The sequence below is a fragment of the Drosophila melanogaster genome, chromosome X, assembly GCF_000001215.4.
Source record: "Drosophila melanogaster chromosome X".
Classification (NCBI taxonomy): domain Eukaryota; kingdom Metazoa; phylum Arthropoda; class Insecta; order Diptera; family Drosophilidae; genus Drosophila; species Drosophila melanogaster.
The window spans coordinates 16,695,356-16,714,446 of NC_004354.4; the positions used below are offsets into that span (position 1 = coordinate 16,695,356).

General features: G+C 45.7%; 7 protein-coding genes across 15 annotated transcripts; 3 read left to right on the forward strand and 4 right to left on the reverse strand.

Moving 5' to 3' along the window:
* Positions 1 to 775: 775 nt before the first annotated feature.
* Positions 776 to 15,790, forward strand: CG4678 (uncharacterized protein). 8 transcript variants are annotated; one of them, NM_001144739.2, is given in 10 exon segments: positions 776 to 862; positions 1,142 to 1,269; positions 12,298 to 12,579; positions 12,804 to 13,136; positions 13,196 to 13,383; positions 13,885 to 13,926; positions 14,019 to 14,314; positions 14,381 to 14,557; positions 14,630 to 14,722; positions 15,423 to 15,790. In NM_001144739.2, coding segments are annotated over 8 exon segments (1,584 nt in total). In that variant the 5' UTR covers positions 776 to 862; positions 1,142 to 1,269; positions 12,298 to 12,331; the 3' UTR covers positions 15,630 to 15,790.
* Positions 3,797 to 4,815, reverse strand: CG9676 (uncharacterized protein). The gene is made up of 2 exons (NM_167535.2): positions 4,557 to 4,815; positions 3,797 to 4,501 (listed from the first exon to the last, which is right to left on the reverse strand). Exons 1-2 carry the CDS (start codon positions 4,781 to 4,783, stop codon positions 3,973 to 3,975), a joined length of 756 nt encoding a protein of 251 aa, NP_728008.1. The 5' UTR covers positions 4,784 to 4,815; the 3' UTR covers positions 3,797 to 3,972.
* sphe (spheroide) lies at positions 5,091 to 6,617 on the reverse strand. The gene is made up of 2 exons (NM_132920.3): positions 6,322 to 6,617; positions 5,091 to 6,057 (listed from the first exon to the last, which is right to left on the reverse strand). Exons 1-2 carry the CDS (start codon positions 6,540 to 6,542, stop codon positions 5,529 to 5,531), a joined length of 750 nt encoding a protein of 249 aa, NP_573148.2. The 5' UTR covers positions 6,543 to 6,617; the 3' UTR covers positions 5,091 to 5,528.
* Positions 7,431 to 8,529, reverse strand: CG9673 (uncharacterized protein). 2 transcript variants are annotated; one of them, NM_001298417.1, is made up of 2 exons: positions 8,275 to 8,529; positions 7,431 to 8,153 (listed from the first exon to the last, which is right to left on the reverse strand). In NM_001298417.1, exons 1-2 carry the CDS (start codon positions 8,505 to 8,507, stop codon positions 7,601 to 7,603), a joined length of 786 nt encoding a protein of 261 aa, NP_001285346.1. In that variant the 5' UTR covers positions 8,508 to 8,529; the 3' UTR covers positions 7,431 to 7,600. The 2 variants fall into 2 exon arrangements, with proteins under 2 accessions (NP_001285346.1, NP_573149.1); NM_132921.3 differs by having other exon boundaries at positions 7,518 to 8,153.
* CG4653 (uncharacterized protein) lies at positions 8,726 to 9,923 on the forward strand. Its single transcript, NM_132922.3, has 2 exons — positions 8,726 to 8,956; positions 9,260 to 9,923. The coding sequence occupies exons 1-2, from the start codon at positions 8,733 to 8,735 to the stop codon at positions 9,798 to 9,800; spliced, it is 765 nt and encodes a 254-aa protein (NP_573150.2). The 5' UTR covers positions 8,726 to 8,732; the 3' UTR covers positions 9,801 to 9,923.
* CG9672 (uncharacterized protein) lies at positions 10,616 to 11,519 on the reverse strand. Its single transcript, NM_132923.3, has 2 exons — positions 11,266 to 11,519; positions 10,616 to 11,174 (listed from the first exon to the last, which is right to left on the reverse strand). Exons 1-2 carry the CDS (start codon positions 11,487 to 11,489, stop codon positions 10,637 to 10,639), a joined length of 762 nt encoding a protein of 253 aa, NP_573151.1. The 5' UTR covers positions 11,490 to 11,519; the 3' UTR covers positions 10,616 to 10,636.
* Positions 15,791 to 15,947: 157 nt separating the features above from the next.
* On the forward strand, positions 15,948 to 19,017 carry CG13008 (uncharacterized protein). Its single transcript, NM_132926.2, has 2 exons — positions 15,948 to 16,225; positions 16,300 to 19,017. Exons 1-2 carry the CDS (start codon positions 16,151 to 16,153, stop codon positions 18,856 to 18,858), a joined length of 2,634 nt encoding a protein of 877 aa, NP_573154.1. The 5' UTR covers positions 15,948 to 16,150; the 3' UTR covers positions 18,859 to 19,017.
* Positions 19,018 to 19,091: the final 74 nt, after the last annotated feature.

Consider the following 19,091-nt stretch of genomic DNA (forward strand, 5'->3'; position numbering starts at 1 on the left):
AATAAGAATGGTATTTAATATGAGTCCATAATAATAATGATATGAGTGCCATTATCTCAAAAACTAGGTAAACATTTTTTATGGCAACTACATTTTTCCTGAAATGTCCTTAAAGAAATGTCCTACGAGTGGAGATATACCCCAAAGAGTGGGGAGTCGATTTTTCTCTAAACTTAGGTCGAACATAGATAGTTAGATCTTTTTTTTTTTAACATTTTTTGCATTTATATTGTTTAGAATTCACCTATAAATAACAAAAGAATATATAAATAAAAAACTGCCCCATGTTCGATATTCCACCGTTCCGGTCAGATATCGTAATTGTATTAATGTTGTTTTTTAAAGAAATTGTATTGTAGACCGAATAGAAACTAGGAAAATGAGAGAGTTTGTTTCTAAACAATATTGTAAAAGTAGTTTACAATATACCTAAAAAATACTGAATACGCAAACTTAGTCTCTCCAATTGTGCACACTGACACAAGCTGGCAGCTGTAAAATTGCAGCGGGTGCTCAAAATGTGCAGGCTGGCAAAAGCAGAATGTCTTGAAAACCAAAAGGTTAAAAGGCTTTTCAAGAAAATTGCTTTTAAAAATTCAAAAACTAAGGAAAAAATTACAAAAAAAATAATTTTAATCAGTGATATAAATGATTAATTGTTTCAAGAAAAACTTTCGTGACTAAAACCCTTTTTCAGCCCGATTGGAGGTCGCAGCATTGGCGGCTGGATTTCTGATTTCTGGCCTCCGTAGCACACGAACAACGCGCCACAAACTCAGTCGAACTTAAACGGCGCTGGCAATCGGACGCGTTTTCGAAAACTCGCTCTCTCTGCGATTTCATTCTGGTTTTTTGGGAAAGTGTAAGCTCGATGAGATGAAAAGAAGAATCCATTGAAACGCGTAAATCTTCCTTTGTCAATTTGTCAAGCTCGCGGCATATTTGTTTCAACAAGTTTTCAGTGCTAATTTGTTTAATCGCGTAGGCTCAAAGAGAAACTACCCAAAAAAAGAGGGAGAACTTTGTTTTGCTTTCTGTTTGTTTGCATTTTTTTTATGTGCTCGAAATTGAAGCCCGGCAATGGCAGCCGCCTGGAACAATGAAAGTTGATTGAATATTTTATGCAAATTTCCCATTGCAGAAAAAAAGGTGCGAAGAACAACGAGAACAACAACAACAACAACAACATCAACGGCAGCTGCAAGAATAATAATAGAAATTGCTGTCGAGCAGAAAACTGGAAATCCAAAGGCAGCAGCAAGAAATCAGGTGAATACCGAATACCTGTCTGTTTCTCGTGGGAAAGTTTAAGATCAAGGCCAGGGGGCCTTACCAGAATGGGCTGGATTGGGCGGACATGGGCTGGTCTGGTGGTGTGGAAATTGGGTGGGTGGTGCAGGCGCGGCCTTGCGGCCACTGCCAAGGTGAAGGTCACATTGCAGGCGAATGTCGGCGGGCCTGCACTAGCATTGTTGTTATATAAACACCTCCCACTCCACAGCCCCGCAATCCAGCAGCCAAATGGCTCACTAACCCACTGCGCATGTCGCCTCCTTCGAAGGCCATCGCATGACCTCAGGCCCCGCCACGCCCACTGGCCTCCCCGCCTACTTTTTCCGCACAGCAGGGGGCATGATGATGGGGCATGTGGTACAACATACATATGTATGTACATATCCAGGCATACTCTCACAATGTTCTCAATTCATCATACACTAGTCATTAAAATGCATCACTGATAATCGCTGAAATTCTATATGCACGCAAAGTGATAAGGATTTTACATTTATATTCTAAATTTAGCAAAGCGGTTAGTCCTCGAAGCAAGATTTTTTTGAAATAATAATTTCAAACTGTAATACTTAGCTCAACAGTATTAGAATTCATTGAATAGTATAATAATGTAACAAATGTATATATTTCATAACATTTAAATTGTTCTTCTTTATATCTGCAATTTAAATTGGACTGTCACTATTTGCTTGGCCGTAGGTGTGTGCTGCCCCTTTTCGGCAGGCTTTTAGCATTGAACTTGACAGTGGTGGTGAGCGCCTTTAACCAGTGGCTGCCCACTTTTAAGCTAACAAGGTTAGTGGGTTAACTGGCCTGCTCCACTGCTAAGACCGCTCCCGCTCCTTTCCCCCCTCCAACCTGCTCTCCACTCGCAACTCTTGAATCCCCCGTCTTCTGTCTGCTGCCTTCTTCTGCCTGCTGTCTTCTTCTGTCTGCTGTCTTTAGTTTTCTGTCTTCGGACTGCAAAGAGTCATGAGTGTTTCTCCACGCCCGGATTCGGGCAAACCCGTTACCATTAACCCGCCGATCGGCTTTGCCATCGCTCTGACCATTAAAAGCCACTTACACTGACTTTCCATGCTAATCAAAATTGAAGCCCAAAATAAGAAGAAATTTGTTTGCCGCCACGACATGTCTCGACTTTTGAATGTTTCTCTCGCGTCTCCAGTGGATTTCGAACTGGCCAGTGCAAGTGGGCAATGCGAAGTGGATGGCTTCTTGGAACTGGCACCAAAGTGGAGCTGGTGAAATTGAGCCACTCCGGCGGTGGGGAGATGATAAACTCGGCGATTTCTTATCAGGTTTGAACCACACTGAGACAAATCTGGGCATAAATGCCAATTGGGCATTGGACAAATACTTTGGTGGGCAGATACTTTTTAACTTAGCGAATAAAAGTTACGTTTAGTAAACAAAAAAAAAAAAAAAACGAAGTTATTATGTGATATATTACATTAGCGATCATATCTTAAGCAGATATATTGCAATAGCTCTCCAAAAAGTCAGCCCCTGAAAATACAATAATATTTCGAAGAAATGCAATGCTTTAAATGCAAATGCAGTTTATTATTTAAATGCAATTGTTATAACCACAAATGAGCCAATCCCCCGAATCACCGCCAAGATCGTAGATCATGGAGTTCTTCAACTTCAAAAGGTTCGATGACTTTGTCCGTGAATTGCATTGACTGACAGATTGATGGACTGATTGATGGTGCGGCAGATTGACAGCCAGCCGGTTGGACAAACTGAACAAATCGTGCCAGGTTTACGTGGGGTATTACATTGGGATACCGAAACCCATGGAGGCACGCCACGATCCCCAGCGATCCGATAATTGCGCCCCGAAAAGAGAGCGAAGGAAAACAAAGAGGCGGTGGAAAACTGAGGCTGTGGAAACTGTGGAAAAGTAAATAAAAAGTGCGAGACCAGTTAAATGAAAAGCAAAACAAAGTCATTAAACGCCGAGTGCATGGAAAAAAAAAGAAGTCAGCAAAGCTGAAAACTGAAAACCGAAAACCGAAAAAAAGCGGAAAATTACCGAGCAATAATAGAAAGAGTTGGGTGAGTTTCGGAGCTGATTTTCATTTTCACTTTCACTGGCCGGCGGGGAAATGCGGGGAAAAGCGGGGAAAAGCGGGAAAAAGCGGGGAAAAGTTGCGCTCTGATAAATTGCCAAGCGGCCAAAATGGGAAGCCACCAAGTCACCAATCCACCAAGTGGGTTCTAAAAAGCGGTCACAATCCGCTGGCTCGCAAATGAGTCATGTAGAGATGACCCCAAAAAAAAAGGGGGATCAACTACATACCTCATTAGATCAACTACCTACCATATGGATTTAAATCGCACAAAAATGATACAAAAGCATAATATCATAATATAGATATTTACAATTGGGGTCAGTAACTTTGAAGTTGAATCTTAAACTAATATTTAATTCTTTTATTGGCATATAAAAGGAAAAAGGGTTGTTATTTTATAGAATAGACTTTGAAATTCCTTTGCTGTGCTGATAATATTTTATATTTATTATTGAAGTGCGTTTTACAACATAGTAATCTGCTATGTTGCTAAAAATAATGTGAAATAATATATATAAGTTAAATAGAAAACCGTTTTTCCATGGGAATTTTCCGTGATATCTTTGCGTGATTTCCGGACCTCGTTTTTTTTTTGTTTTTACAAACTGGCCTTCTCGGCGATCCAATTCCTCAGTTTGGAGACCCTTTCGTAGCCATCGGGCGCAGCTCGTCCGCAGCCACCGATGACGAAACTGGCCAAGCCGACCAGTTTGCCCTGGTAGGTGGCCGGACCACCGGAATCCCCGTAGCAGGCACCCTTATCCTTGGGATGCAGCAGGCACATCGTGGTTTCCGGCAGCTGGCGTAAGTACGTCTTCTGGCAAGATTCCCGGGATAGGGCCTTCACCTGCACGTAGAGCAGGGAGTTGGAGATCGGTCCGCGCTGGGAGATGGCGCCCCAGCCGGAGATGTCCACGGTGGCATCGTTGGGCGGATCTTCGGTGGCCAGCTTGATGGCGGCTATGTTGGAGTTAAAGGTCAGCGAGTTGCGAAGTCGCAGCACGGCGACATCGTGGCCATTGGAGTTGTAATTGGGATGCACGGTGACGGTGGCCACTGGAACGCGAACTCCTCCGCTGGAAAGGAGCAGGCTGCCCGCCTGAATCTCCAGCTCATTAGCTGGAGCTCTAAGGGCAAGCACTCTGATTGAGAAACGCGAAATCCCGAAGATTCAATACCTACACATTGTTGCCTTGCTTAACGCAATGGGCGGCGGTGACAACGTAGTCCTTGGAGATTATGGAGCCACCACAAGTGTGGCTTCCACGTCGACGTAGTGAGATCTGGTGAGGAAACTGACCCTCCCTCGCCTTGGTGCCGCCCACAATGCGGGGCTCCACTACGGAATCGTTTTGTGCCAGGACTCCGGCTGCGCAAAGGACGAGTAGAGATGTCCAGAATGGTAACATGACTGGTTGGGCTTAGCTAACTGAAAAGCAGTGCTCACTGCAAGTTTCACTGGATGTATATATATATATATGTATATGTATGCATATATACTACCCAAATCTAAGACGCTCATCATCATTAGTTCCTTAAAATGTCAAAGTCAATGTCGCTATCGAGCTGCTGCCTAATTTAGTTTAGTTACCCCATTTCGTTCGCAAATGAAGCCCCTCTAATTACAAGGGGTGTGCAACGCACGGTGGTAAGAGTTTGGAGGTCAAAGTTGGACGAAAAGGGTTAAGGAAGCACGAAAATGTTTAAACGAAATTTGCCGAAAGTTTCCTATTGCATAATTATTGCACATTTATTATAATTATTAGATCTTAAAGTGCAGATCTCTTCAGTTTCGAACAGCAAAAGAAGGCATTTAAAAAAAAGGTTTGGTTTTGGATTTTGAAAAGTCTTCAAGTTTCCTTATATAACTAATTGTAGGCCCAAATTACGTAAAGCTTGCCTAAATTGACCCTAAAACCGGAATGCTTTATCGATGACTCGAGTTCTGGGCTATAAAAGCCATGCCATTGAGGTCATAAATACAATAAATAAGCATGCTTAGTTAGCGATTATTACGTTAACCACAAGTCCAGTGGCAATCACCGATCCTTATCCTTATCAAAATCAAACTATTGAGTCATTTTGCCCGCTTTGAGTTTGGGAAAATAGTTTCTATTTTGTTAGCTTGTGAAGGAAAAACGGGATGAAACGGATCTAGGCGATCTGCTCCTGGATCCAATCCGCGTAGCTGGAGAGTCGGACAAAGACATCCGGATAGCGGGAGCCACAGGCGCCCACCACAAAGTTGGTCAGCCCGATCAACGTGTTGCCATAGATGGCACCACCGCCTCCGTCTCCGTGGCAGGTGCCCTCCTTCAGCTCGTGGGCGAGGCAGAAGCTCTGCTCGTCGTGATCGCTGTACGCATCCAGGCAGGTCGCCTCCGGGGCCACCTTTAGCGATATCTGACGGATCTTGTAGGAGTTGGTGCCGTCGCTGGTGCGTCCCCAGCCGGCCACGATCACCTCCGATCCCTCGGCGGGCAGTGCCTCTCCGCTGGCGACCAGCGGGATGGCAGTGATCCGATCGGTGTAGGTCAGCTCAGAGCTCAGCGTGATCACGGCCAGGTTGTTGTTCAGATTATAGTAGTCCGGATGCACTGCAACCGATTCCACGTTGACAATCTTGCCACCAGCATACTGGTTGGTACTGCCCACGCGGCACGCCAGGCGACTGGCATCGATTCTGTTGGGGATTTCGTGAGAATAATCTAGATTACTTTATCAAGACTTTTGTATTGAATGTATTGTATATAATGGTTTAAACAAAAAGGGAATACATGGTTATTCGAGGCATAGGCCATCTTCAAATATCACTCATTCGCCTAGTTGTACAAACCAAACTACATATTTGCTACTTCCACTATTTAAGAGCACTTAATATTAATAATATGAATCAATTAATTAGTAGTAAAAATTAATTAATTAGTAGATTGACTTTGGTACTCACAGCTTTCCATCGCGATGCACACAGTGGGCGGTGGTCAGGATTTTGGTCTGGGAGAGAATGCTACCGCCGCACACATGGGCATTGTCCACCCGCAAGGAGGCGGTGAAGGTCGTGGCTGTGGCGTCCGCGTCCTCCCCTCCCATGATGCGTCCCTGGGCGTGGCACATGCCCACCGCCGTCAATCCGATCAGACCCAAAATCACTAGTCTCGGCTGCATCATTTTGTTCCTGTATTTTTTTTTTGGTTTTTTATTTGGTGGTTCTGCTACCCACGGCAGTTGGAATGAAAATGCGCAATGCCAGCGACGAGAATATAAGAGACTAGCTCCATATAACTACCACCTCCTCCACCTTCTACCCGAAGTTCTCCACCACTTCCTTGACCAATCCTTATCTTCGGCTTGGGCATCAGAGAAAATCTAATCTTATCGCCTTATGGCAATGGCTTTATGCCGCTATAGACTATTGTTACTTGTTAGTTCACCGATTAATTGGCACATAAATAGAAAATTGCACAAGTCGGTTGAAGGGAAGTCCAAATAAACCAAACGACCAGTGTCCAGTGACAGTACAACTACAACCATCTATAGGAGATAATGATGAGTAACACATGACTCAGGGGAGCTACGGAAATTAGGGTGCTTCAGGTCTCAGAATAATCTAAAATCAGTCGTGGAAAACTTTGGATTTTTTGAGTTGCTCTTTCAATAAAATGTCTAAACATTTTGGTGTTAATTAAACTCTATAAAATTGCCTTGAATGTAAGCAAATTATCAACGTATTTAGTAGGAATTACCCTTTAGCTTGGCGATAACAAATCTGGATTATAAAGATTTAGCCCAGTCATTGGCGATTGATCAAGCTAGCTGCACAAAAGTTTGGTTCCCAGGTTGATTACGGCGATTTCCTTCGATCTCTATCTAAATGTTCTGTTAAATAGCCATACTCTCTAATATATATGACTCCATAAACAATAATAGCCAATTGTTGTGACCATTTACTTGGCAATTTTGTTAGATAATCCTTGACGGCATCCCATAAATTAGAAACAGGTTTCAAGGTAATTTCTTAGTAATTAAAGAACCTTTGAACGGCGCCAATTAAATGTTATTCTATCGATTGTAGCTTTATGACCAGCACTAAATTCCATATAGTTTGCATCCATATAAAGTTAAAAACACAAAACGTTTTTTTTTGTAGAGGGAGTAACACACTTTATGCACATGAAAAAAATGTATAAAAAAATAAAGGGTAGTCCTTGGATGGCGAACCAAAAGTTTTACTGGGTATTGGCCTCGATCCAGGTTAGGTAGTAGGAGACACGGGTGGCCACATCCGGATACTTGCTGCCGCAGGGTCCGAAGTTGAAGCTGGTCAAACCGCGAAGCACCTTGTCGTCATCGATGACAGCCGCACCGGCATCCCCACGACAGATGCCCTCGCCCTCGGCTCTCGAGAGGCAGACGACGGATTCGTAGCCGTATCCGGCTTCCCATTCGCACAGGGATCGGCTCAGCGTATTGTAGTTGGCCTTCTGCTGTTTATAGGATGCAGTACCATCCGAAAGTTCACCCCATCCAGCCACATAGACCGGAGTTCCGTTGGGCAGCTCAGCGTCCACATCTTCCGTCTCCTCATCAGTTGTGGGGGGCAGTGCGATGTCTTGGATGCGATCGCTAAAGACCAGGGTCTCGTCCAGCTCCAGTATGGCGATGTCGTGCAGGAAGTTTCCGTACGATGGATGGATGATCACGCTCTTTACATTCACAATGCTGCCGCCGGCGTACTGGTTAATGGTGCCCAGGCGAACAGCCAAGGTGCTGGCATCCACTCTGGGGATTTAGAACAAATAGGGATTAGAACTGGTAGATGAATATATATTCTTAAAGTTCTCAAAGTGAAGTGCTTAGGGAATCCAAGTGTATATAATCATAAAGTGTAGTTAGAACTCACGGGGTGATGCCCACGCTGGACACACAGTGGGCGGCGGTCAGGATGTGGTTTGTTGAGATGATGGCGCCGGAGCAGACGTGGGCCTTGTTGTATCTCACGGATGCGGACCAGGGGTACTCGCCCTGGGCAACGTCCTCGCCGCCAAGAATGCGACCTTGTGGCGAGGCTTCCGCGGAGAGGATCAGGCCAAAGATTAGCAGGCCGAGGCCGAGAGTAATGCGTGGATCAGCCATGGCGATGGATTGGCAACTGAATGGGCCCATCAGCCAACGATCGGTGGTCACCGCCACTTAGCGATCTAATCGATGGGCATTGTATGGCGATAAGGAGAGCGACTTGAATTTATGGGGGTAACAATCGTGTGGCGATTAGATTGCTTAACCCATGGTCGTAAACGGGGTGTTCTATAAAGGTCCGCCGGCCGGTAGGCGCACCTTTCAGTTGAGATCCCACAAGCCATGAGTCCGGTTCAGTCATATTCACACAGTCGACTACTCCTGCTCGTGGTCATCGTGACCTTGGGCGTGGTCCAATCCAGTCGACTGCCGGCGGAGGTGGGCTCCCAGCCACACAGCATCTCACTGCGTCGGAATGGCGTCCATGTGTGCGGAGGAGCTTTGATCCGTGAAAAGTGGATCCTCACCGCAGCCCATTGCGTCAGTTTGGGCGGTGGACAGCAGAGGTAGATGGTTTTTACACAGAGAGAAAAAGTTCATATCAACTTAAGTTAAGCATAATTCAATTAGATGCTAATTGTTTACTTTTCAAGACATTATTTATTTATTTATAAATATTTTCACATTTTGAAAGAAACTTACTTTAAAAGATAGAGAATGATTCAAAGTATAATCACTATAAATATATATTTTAGTTGAGCTGTTAATACCATTTAAGTAATTCAAAAGGGCTGCCAAGTTGATATAACTTTTTCACTGTGTAGGATAACCGTGTGAAACAGAATACATTACCCAATTCATCCATTTAGCTACCCAGCTAAATCCTACAATGTGCGAGTGGGCAGCATTCAGCGACTGACCGGTGGTCAACTGGTGCCTCTGTCCAAGATCATAATCCACACGAACTACTCCAGTTCGGATGCAGTTGGCTCTAATGACTTGGCCTTGCTGGAGCTGGAAACGTCGGTGGTCCTGAATGCGAATACGAATCCGATTGATTTGGCCACCGAGCGACCGGCGGCGGGCTCCCAGATTATCTTCTCCGGCTGGGGATCCAGCCAGGTGGACGGATCTCTCAGTCATGTCCTCCAGGTGGCCACCAGACAGAGCCTGAGTGCGTCCGATTGCCAAACGGAGCTGTACCTGCAGCAGGAGGATCTGCTCTGTTTGTCCCCGGTGGACGAGGACTTCGCCGGACTCTGTTCCGGTGATGCCGGAGCTCCGGCGTCTTACAACAACCAATTGGTGGGCATTGCCGCCTTCTTTGTGAGCGGATGTGGTTCCGAGCAGCCCGATGGCTACGTGGATGTGACCCAGCATCTGGAGTGGATTAACGAAAACGCTGTTTAAATAAAACCGAGACGTTGATTAGGGAAATGCTGTATGAGAACATTGTTTTTTAACAATTACTTTCGTGACCGACTTAAAATAGTATATGTTGTTTCATACTAATTAAAAGGGGAAACAACGTATAAATTGCTTACTGAATACGAAATATCAGTTGTATACTTCTTTTTTAATACAAATACAACTGAAACAGATTTTATAAATATTATTTCACCTAAAGTGGTTCAGGTAAAGTAGTGTTTTCCGTTTTTGATTTACACTCAACAATCTTCTCTTTCTATTAAAAAACTTTACTTCGAGTGCGTTTAAGATAAAGAAGGTTTTGTTTTCTCTGATATTTTAAGTGCTATCAGCATTCCAGCTTATATATGGGTATATATTTACATCTGACTCAGCAATCATTGAATCCACTTGTTAATTTATGTCTTAATCATTAACGTTTTATAAGATTTCTAATAAAGCTCCTATAAGTATGCTACAAAATTCGAATTTCAAAGTAATAATGGCTATATTTATGGTCTATCGATATTTGTTTAACTTTCACCTCATTAGATTAAGCTGCCTAGATGATAGTAGTAGTACGCTTTTCCTATAAATAAACAAAATAAAAGAAAAGAAATTTAAATGGATAAAACCAATTAAAAAGCCACTAAAAGAGGAAACATTTAAAAAAAATTAAAAACTACCTCTAGGTTTTATTTAGTTAATATACATGTTATAAACATGATATCACAATATCAATGAACTATTTTTAAACAATATTGGTAACTTAAATTTCCCTTAAAAAAAAAAAAAACAAAAAATGAAGCTTTTGGAATGCTTTTGCTATCGACATTGGTTTATTGCTGCAACTGCTGTTGGATCCAATCGTAGTTGGCCGCAATGCTAATGAATCGTTCGGGCAGCATTCCGCCGCACTCGCCAAGGATCTGTGCACCCAGACCCACCAGCTGGCCCTGGTAGACGGCCGGTCCTCCAATGTCCCCACTGCAGATTCCCTGACGACGGCCATGGCCCAGGCACAGCACCTGGTCGTCCGCCACCAGCAGCTCATCCCGATTGGCCAGGGCGCATTCGCGTGGTGCCATCACCTCGGCGGCTCCTATTTGCAGGGTGCGATGCATGTTCACCTCGGACTCGGTGGTGCGGCCCCAGCCGGAGACCTCCACCTGGCTGCCCATGGGCGGAACGTCCTGGGAGAGTGGAATGGCATTGACTGTCTCACTGAAAGTAATCTCCTCCTGCAGACGGAGCAGGGCGATTCCGGTCTTCAGAGTGCTGTAGTTCGGGTTAATGGTGATCTCCTCCACGCGAATCTGCTTGCCATTGTAGAGATCCACCGATCCTACGGTCACGGCGAACAGAACAGCAGCCCATCTGAAATAGGGAGAATTTAATTCGCTAGTTCGCTAGTATGTTTCGCTTCAACTATAGAAAGTTTTTGCAGATTTCCATTACGGTCACTTACGGGGTATCCTTGCCGTCGGAGCAGACGCAAGAGAGGGCGGTGAGGGCGTATCGCTGGCCAATGATCACGGCGCCGCAGTTGTAGCTTCCGCCGATGGAGAGGGCCGCCTGGTAGGGCAGCTGGCCGAGAACGGCATCTTCTCCACCGGCGATCCTGCCCTGCGGCTGGGCCTCCAGAACTCCGGCGGCCACAAGGATTAGTCCAATGGTGAGGGTCAGCTTCATGGCACTTTGCTTGCTTGACTTTTAATGGGATCGCAGCGATGGCGTGAGTTCTTATAGGGTTCGCACACCCGTACAGGGGGTATGGCATGGGTATGGGTATGGGTATCTTATCTGTCAGCCGGAGAGATAGCCGGATAGATAGAGCCATCCGGTGACAGCGACTCCTCCTGATTAGACAAGCCCCGCGCGTATCAATGGTATCTCCGGGGATCAGTTTCTGGAAAGGCGATAGGGATGGCAAAAGTCTAAGTCTATACATACTATACTATTTATTATTGGGACTATTATGGTCGCAATTTAAAAATAATTAATAATTTTTTAAAATGTAGTGTATATAAATATGAAATAAAAGTTATAATAATGACTGAAAAGTAATGGTATGAAAACAGGACTGGCTGATTTCTATAATTATTACCATCATATTTACTTGGATATTTTTGGGATCCAGTAAATTAAGATGTTGTATGACGATTATGTCGGCATTTCCTTGGCCATGTATCAACGAACTCTGCTGGGGTGATGCTTGCTCTCAGCTGCAGGAATGGAGGGGGTAATAGTCCAGGGCGAACACGTTTCAGGCGAGGCATGCCACACAGATACGATAGACCAGGGGCCAACGATCGCAGATCTCGATTCGCACGTAGCAAAGCTCATCTCATCCCATACCATACCATGCCATCTCATCTTATCCCATCCCATGGCGATCCGATTCGATTTGGCCAGCCGCACAACCAGTTGGCTCTCGTTTCGAACCGCATTTCGCACCGCCAGAGACAAGCCCCCATTATATGGTCGTTCCGACCGCCAGTTTTGACCATTCGCAGACTCACCGCCGACCGACCATGATCTTGCGAACGCCACTCGTTGCCGGCCACCAGCTGCAGCTGCTCCTGCTGCCCTCCGTCCTGCTCCTCATGCTCCATCTTCTTCTCTGCGATGCAAAGACGGTCAATCCCGGTGATTCCATGCAGATGCAGCATCACCAGATGACCGCGGAGCCGGGACTGCCGGAACCCAGGGCCTACATGCCGGATGCCCAGCATCTGGACTTTGTCTACCACGATCACGAGGAGCTCACAAGATTCCTTAGGTGAGTCCTTCATTGGGAGATTCTTCGCGGAGCTTTTTCTTTTATATTTTTATGGCAAACAAAATACTACGGACCATTTCTTTTCATTTTTTAAAAAACAATACATATTATTTAAAAGTAAGCTCCATTCCTACGCTTTTTAAACTTGATTAAGAACTTCCATTATACTAACTAAAAACGGTATATTGTTAACTATTTTGCTTACTCACGCATTTTTTAAATAGAGCCACCAGTGCGAGGTACCCCAATCTCACTGCCTTGTACTCCATCGGAAAATCCATCCAGGGACGTGATCTTTGGGTAATGGTGGTCAGCTCGTCGCCATATGAGCACATGGTGGGTAAGCCGGATGTGAAGTACGTGGGCAATATCCACGGAAACGAGCCAGTCGGCCGGGAGATGCTGCTCCACCTCATCCAGTATTTCGTGACCAGCTACAACACGGATCAGTACGTCAAATGGCTGCTGGACAACACACGGATTCACATTCTGCCCACAATGAATCCGGATGGTTATGCGGTTTCCAAGGAGGGCACATGCGATGGTGGCCAAGGAAGGTGGGTTTCTCTTGCAGATTTTTACATAGATTGCACCTCTTAACTTATCCACTTCATAGATATAATGCCCGTGGATTCGATCTGAATCGCAACTTTCCCGACTATTTCAAGCAGAACAACAAACGGGGTCAGCCAGAAACGGATTCGGTAAAGGATTGGATATCCAAGATTCAGTTCGTGCTCAGTGGAAGCCTGCATGGTGGTGCCCTGGTGGCCAGTTATCCGTACGACAATACGCCGAACTCCAGTAAGTAGTCTCAGTAGTTTGTATGTCAAGATCCTGTAGCACTACTCCAAATGTCCTTGCAGAAAGAGATCCTAAGTTATTTGCATCTACAGATCAGAAAGTAATGTCTGTCTGCTTATTTAGTTGCCTATGTTTCTCAGCTGATATTAAAATGGGTGGGTCACAATCGAAACATTGTTAGGAAGCACATCACTCGGTTTCTAGATAGTTCCAGATGCGTGTTATCGACAGAGCCTTACAAAGTCCAATGATAGCCGAATATTTGTGGACTATGCATTATCAAGAGATTTTAGTGAATGAGCTGTTATGATTTAGTGAATGAGCCATTATCGTTTGAGTTTTGAGATATAAAACAATCACATTTTTTTTTGCCAAAACTTGATTGCGATCTGCAAGGACATCATTTGCTTCGTTCTGCGAGGCCGTATCCTTACGGCTGCATTTTGGACTCCCAGTCGAGTTCCGATTGATAAAGCTGATTCTATACTCTCCCACCAATATGGCTGCTCAAAGGGATCTGCCGTTCGTCCGCCCTGTGCGCGAGTGAGTCCGCGACATTAGATCCCCAACGATCCATCTAATCGTGTTTGCTTCTCTTTCCGTTCCGTTCCGCCAAACATGTCCTTTGGGCGCAGTGTTCCAGACCTACTCGGCGGCGCCATCGCTGACGCCCGACGATGATGTGTTCAAGCACCTGTCCCTGGTCTATGCCCGCAACCATGCCAAGATGTCCAGGGGCGTCGCCTGCAAGTCAGCGACGCCGGCCTTCGAGAACGGCATCACCAACGGAGCCGCCTGGTATCCACTGACCGGCGGAATGCAGGACTACAACTATGTGTGGTACGGCTGCATGGAGATTACGCTGGAGATATCCTGCTGCAAGTTTCCGCCAGCCTACGAGCTCAAGAAGTACTGGGAGGACAATCAGCTGGTGAGTAAATGATTAGAATCTATTCTTTTGAAATTATTCCATGATCTCTTCATTTCCTCCATGAAGTCACTTATCAAATTCCTGGCCGAGGCGCATCGCGGTGTCCAGGGATTCGTGTTCGATCCGGCGGGCATGCCCATTGAGCGAGCCTCCATCAAGATCAAGGGACGCGATGTGGGTTTCCAGACCACCAAGTACGGCGAGTTCTGGCGCATACTTCTGCCGGGCTACTACAAAGTGGAGGTGAGTGTCCGGCCAGGATCACTAACCATATCATATCATATGTCTAACTTAATTATGCCAATTATATTAAAGGTCTTTGCCGAGGGCTTCGCTCCTCGCGAGGTGGAGTTCGTGATCGTGGAGCAGCATCCCACGCTGCTCAATGTAACGCTGCAGCCCTCAAAGGTAGGTAACCCAACCAATCCGCGGTGGAGTGGGGTCACCACTGGCACTATGCTCTTAAAAACCCAAGGTGATGGCTAACCCTTTTGTGTGTTTTGAATCCACTTAATATCTGCCAACGACAATCAGTATCTGGTGGCTACGGGCACATCCACCACCACAAAATCCTCAACGGTGAATCGCCGCGTCAATGGAAAGCTGCAGCTGTCACCAGAATAATGGCGATCCGATTTCTTTGAGTGTGTAAATAATAGCTAAATTGGTTTAGACCTAGAAAATGATACGCAACTAACCCACTAAAACACCATTGAAGTAATCTGTTTTGGTTTTTGCTTTAGTTCCCATTGCGATTAAGTTTATGAAACAAAATAACGTTAACTTTCCAAATTATTATAGTTTAAACACTTTTAGTTTGAAAAATCTATATAAAAAAAATTAAATTGAGTAAAATTAAAATATTGATTACATTTTTGTTATTACTTTTTGTTTATCTAAAGCTTATTCTTTAAAAAAAAAACTGATTTTCTTTGTGCTTTAACAAATCTTACCAAAAAGTTGACAAATAATACCCTTAAATACAATGACCTTTGCTGGCAAAAGGTTTATTATTAAAAATATAATGGTTGCTTGTAACAATAATGTAGAAAGGGAATCAAATCCTAATCTCTGTGCACCTACGTATAACATCTTGTTGACTTCGCAGCGCTTGGAGGGCATTGGGCCCATGGGTCCCGGCGGAGTGCCAGTGGGTGGTGTAGTGGGTCCCGGTGGGCTATACCGCCCCATTCCGTCGCCGCAGCATTACCGCCCACCTGTACCGCCCTACGCGGGCGCCGCCTCCAGCGATAGTGGCATATTCTCGACCATCAGCAATGGTTTAAACAGCCTGTACTCAAATATATTCGGCTAAGGAACGGCGATTTCGAGGATCTTCATTAAGGATTTTTTTATTTTCTTTTAAGCATGCCTAGAACTTAAGTTACAACCTTCGACGTACTATTTATTGTGAACAGGAAGAGATGGGAATGGATAGACCCAAATAAAGCGTTCAACCAGTGCAATCTATTCTATAAGATAATTGTTTTTTCCTTTTTACTGAATAGAACTTAAGCTGGGAACATTCACAATTCTTTAAAACTTAGCAGCTCGACAAAAGCAGTCAGATTTTATGCTTAGCTAAATGGCAAGCTGTAGACTTTGGAAAACTAGGTCGATCAGAACGTTCATTCAAAAACTATCAACAGAAGTCTTATCTCAGACCTTTTCTTACAATTTTTTTGTTTTTATTTTGGAAAAAACGTTCAGAGCAAAATTCTATTCGGTTTTAAGGTTCCTCGAAAATAAGAAAACCCACTGAGATATAGATGCAACAATTGTGAAAAAATAGAAAAAACGCTAACACTTAACAGACGTATAAGAAGTACAAAGAAGATGAGCTATCAAGATATGTTCGGATGCAATTTCGATTCACAATCGGCTGGTCGAGGAAGCAACTTTGAGTTTCGGGTAAGATTGATGCAGTAATATAAATGTTTCTAAAGCAAATGGTAACCCAACTAATTGGTTACTTGGTTACCTAGTTCTCTGGACCGGAATCCATTCCGAATGCGGTAAGGCGTTATAATGCCATGCGAGGTGCCGAATTGGCTCAAATGAAGCGGCAGCGGGAAATGGGCAGATCCCATGTGCCCAGCATGCCGCGATTCTGTAAGGTTCGTCGTCCGGGTCAGGATGTGACCAGCATGGTGACCTCACGCGATTTGGATGTGGTTACCCAGCTGTCCCTCGATTCCGATCCCATCTGCAATGATGATAATGATAATAATGATGACAATGATGATGAAGAGTATGTTGGTAGTGAGCCAAACGACTTTCAGTACCAAACAAAACCTTCGCCTCGTCTTTGTGGTGGTTCCGAATCACCAAGAATTGTAAAGAGTAAATTCAAGGGTCGAAAAAAGCAGACTCGCACGAGCCGAAAGAAGAATCATCATGGGCAGGTCATGCAGCAGGGTCATACCTACGAAAGATTGGAGGAACTGCATCGCGAGGTCTGCGCTGAGCTCCAGACATTGGGAGAGTCTAATCCAGTTAGTCCCGATGCCACTCCGCGTCCCAAAATGTTGGCCAAACAGCAAAGAACTCGGACGAAGAAGCAGAGGAAGACACAGGATTCGTGGGTAGATGTAGATGGTTCGCCGGCCCATCTGGGACAAGTATCCTTCGAGGACTATCATAAGCCGCAGCCCAACTGGACGTACATCCTGCCATCGAAGATGGCGTCGCAGGCGATCAAGGTGAATGTCTGCGAGGCGCAGAATGCCAGTTCCCTTTCGGCGTACGAATTCATGGAGCAATATGGCACAGTGGAGCCAGAGCCAGTCGTGCCCTTCTTCCTTGAGGACAGCGATCTGGAGCACGAGTATGCGGATCGTCAGGGCTATATGCGCTATGTGGAGCCCAAGCCACAGTATACGTCCAGTGATTCCGATGAGGATCATCGGGCCGGGAATACCACGCACCCGGTTTTTGTGGAGATGGAAAGGCGACCCCATCGGCTCAGCTTGCTTAAGAGTCTTGCGCCCATGAGATACACATCGCAGAAGTCGGAGGAGACACTACGCACCCAGGGTCAGGAAACCCAGGTGCCACCATCGGAGCTGTCCAATGCACCACCAGCATCCAGGCGGGGCAACCAAAGGACGTCAGTAGTTGATGCTGGTCCGAAGACTAGCAAGCCTCGCAGGACTAATGTCTTGGCCACGGGCTATCAAAAGAATGCTCCCAATCCAAGGACACGGCGCACCTTGAGAGCGGGTGGTGGAGATGAGCCTGCTGCCGTGCCACAAAGCTCACAACATCCAGCTAATCCGCCGAATCTTCCAAATCCTCCGAAGGAAGTAGTAACCGCACCCGAAAGGCTAAACAGACGGCGCAAACCCAAACCCATGGTGGTCTACAGCAAATCCCTGGAGGATCTAAAGTTCGAAAAGTTGGCCATCTACAACAAGATCACCCTGACCCAAGAGCGAATCATTAACGCGCTGGACAAGCTGCAGACCAGTCTGCTCCACCTTCAGGTGCCCAATAGCAGTGCCCAGGAGCGGCAGAAACGCCAGCGAAATGCTTTCGAGTTCTGCGTGCGCTTCTCGAGAAACTTCCTCTATCCTTTGAAGGGAATGATCGACGATGTGCGCTACACCACGGTGGCCAGCTTTAACAGTGCCACCTCCAACGAGGCCTGCCAGAGGGTCGTCTGTGTCTACGGCCTGATGCAGCAGTCTATTCAGACGTACCAAAGGCAACTACGCTACTTCCTGCTCGAGAAGGTGCCGCAGAAACTGAGCGCTCTCATTGAGATGATCTACACGATGACCAACTGTTGCCTGGACAAGGGCATGCTGGATCGCCAGGATCCTGTCGTTGAGTGCCTGCAAGAACGGTGCACCCGATTCCTTAGCTTCATCGAGGACATGCAGGAGGAGCGCTTCAAGTTGGCCCGCGAGGCGATGCGGCGCCTACAGAAGGGTCACTCACAGGGTAATAACCATCAGAGTGTCCAGAAACATAGCAAGAAGAGATCCGCAAAGCCCCCGAGGGCACCCACTCAGCCCAGGCAGGAGAAGCTACGATCGCACGAGCGGTACGATCTCAAGATGTGCCTGAATGACCGGAAGCTCTACGAGCCGCGTCTGGTGCCCAAGGAGCGTCAGCAGCCGGAGAAGCGACCCCTACGAATGCGTCGTCCCAGAAACACTCAAAATGTAGCCACCACTCTAGGGAATCCTGGTGAGCATGCTAATGGACAGATAGAACAGCCCTGTGACATGGATATGCAATCCCTTGGACCCGACGATATGCAAACCCAGATTCAGATGACCGCCGATGTTGGCACCAGCAGTTCGGTGAGCCTAATGCCCACTGTGACTTATCAGCGTGCTCACCCTTTCGAGGACGGCCAGGTGGAGAGATCAAAGCCACCGTCCCGAGATGAGCAACTGCGTCGCGTTTTGCTGGATGCCTTTCACATGGTATCCCGTTCGCAGGTGAAACAGGTGCTTGATCCACTCATGCGATCGCTGGGCGTTATACTCGCTGAAAAGACAGCAAAGGCAGGAGGTGTACACCAGGAGCAGTAGATCCTCCAAGCATCGATCATTTTATCCATCTGGCTGTCGTCTAAATTGCTCATTTTCCAAAATTGTTTAATTATTATTCACTAGTTCCGCTTGTGTCGGTCAAATGCGAGACTAAATTGTTAAGTATTGTTCGTGCAAATAAAATGCTAACTTCGAACGAATTAATTAATTTATTTAATTTTTTAATATATGTACATAATTCGATCTATGAACCAGAAAAATGCAATCAGTGC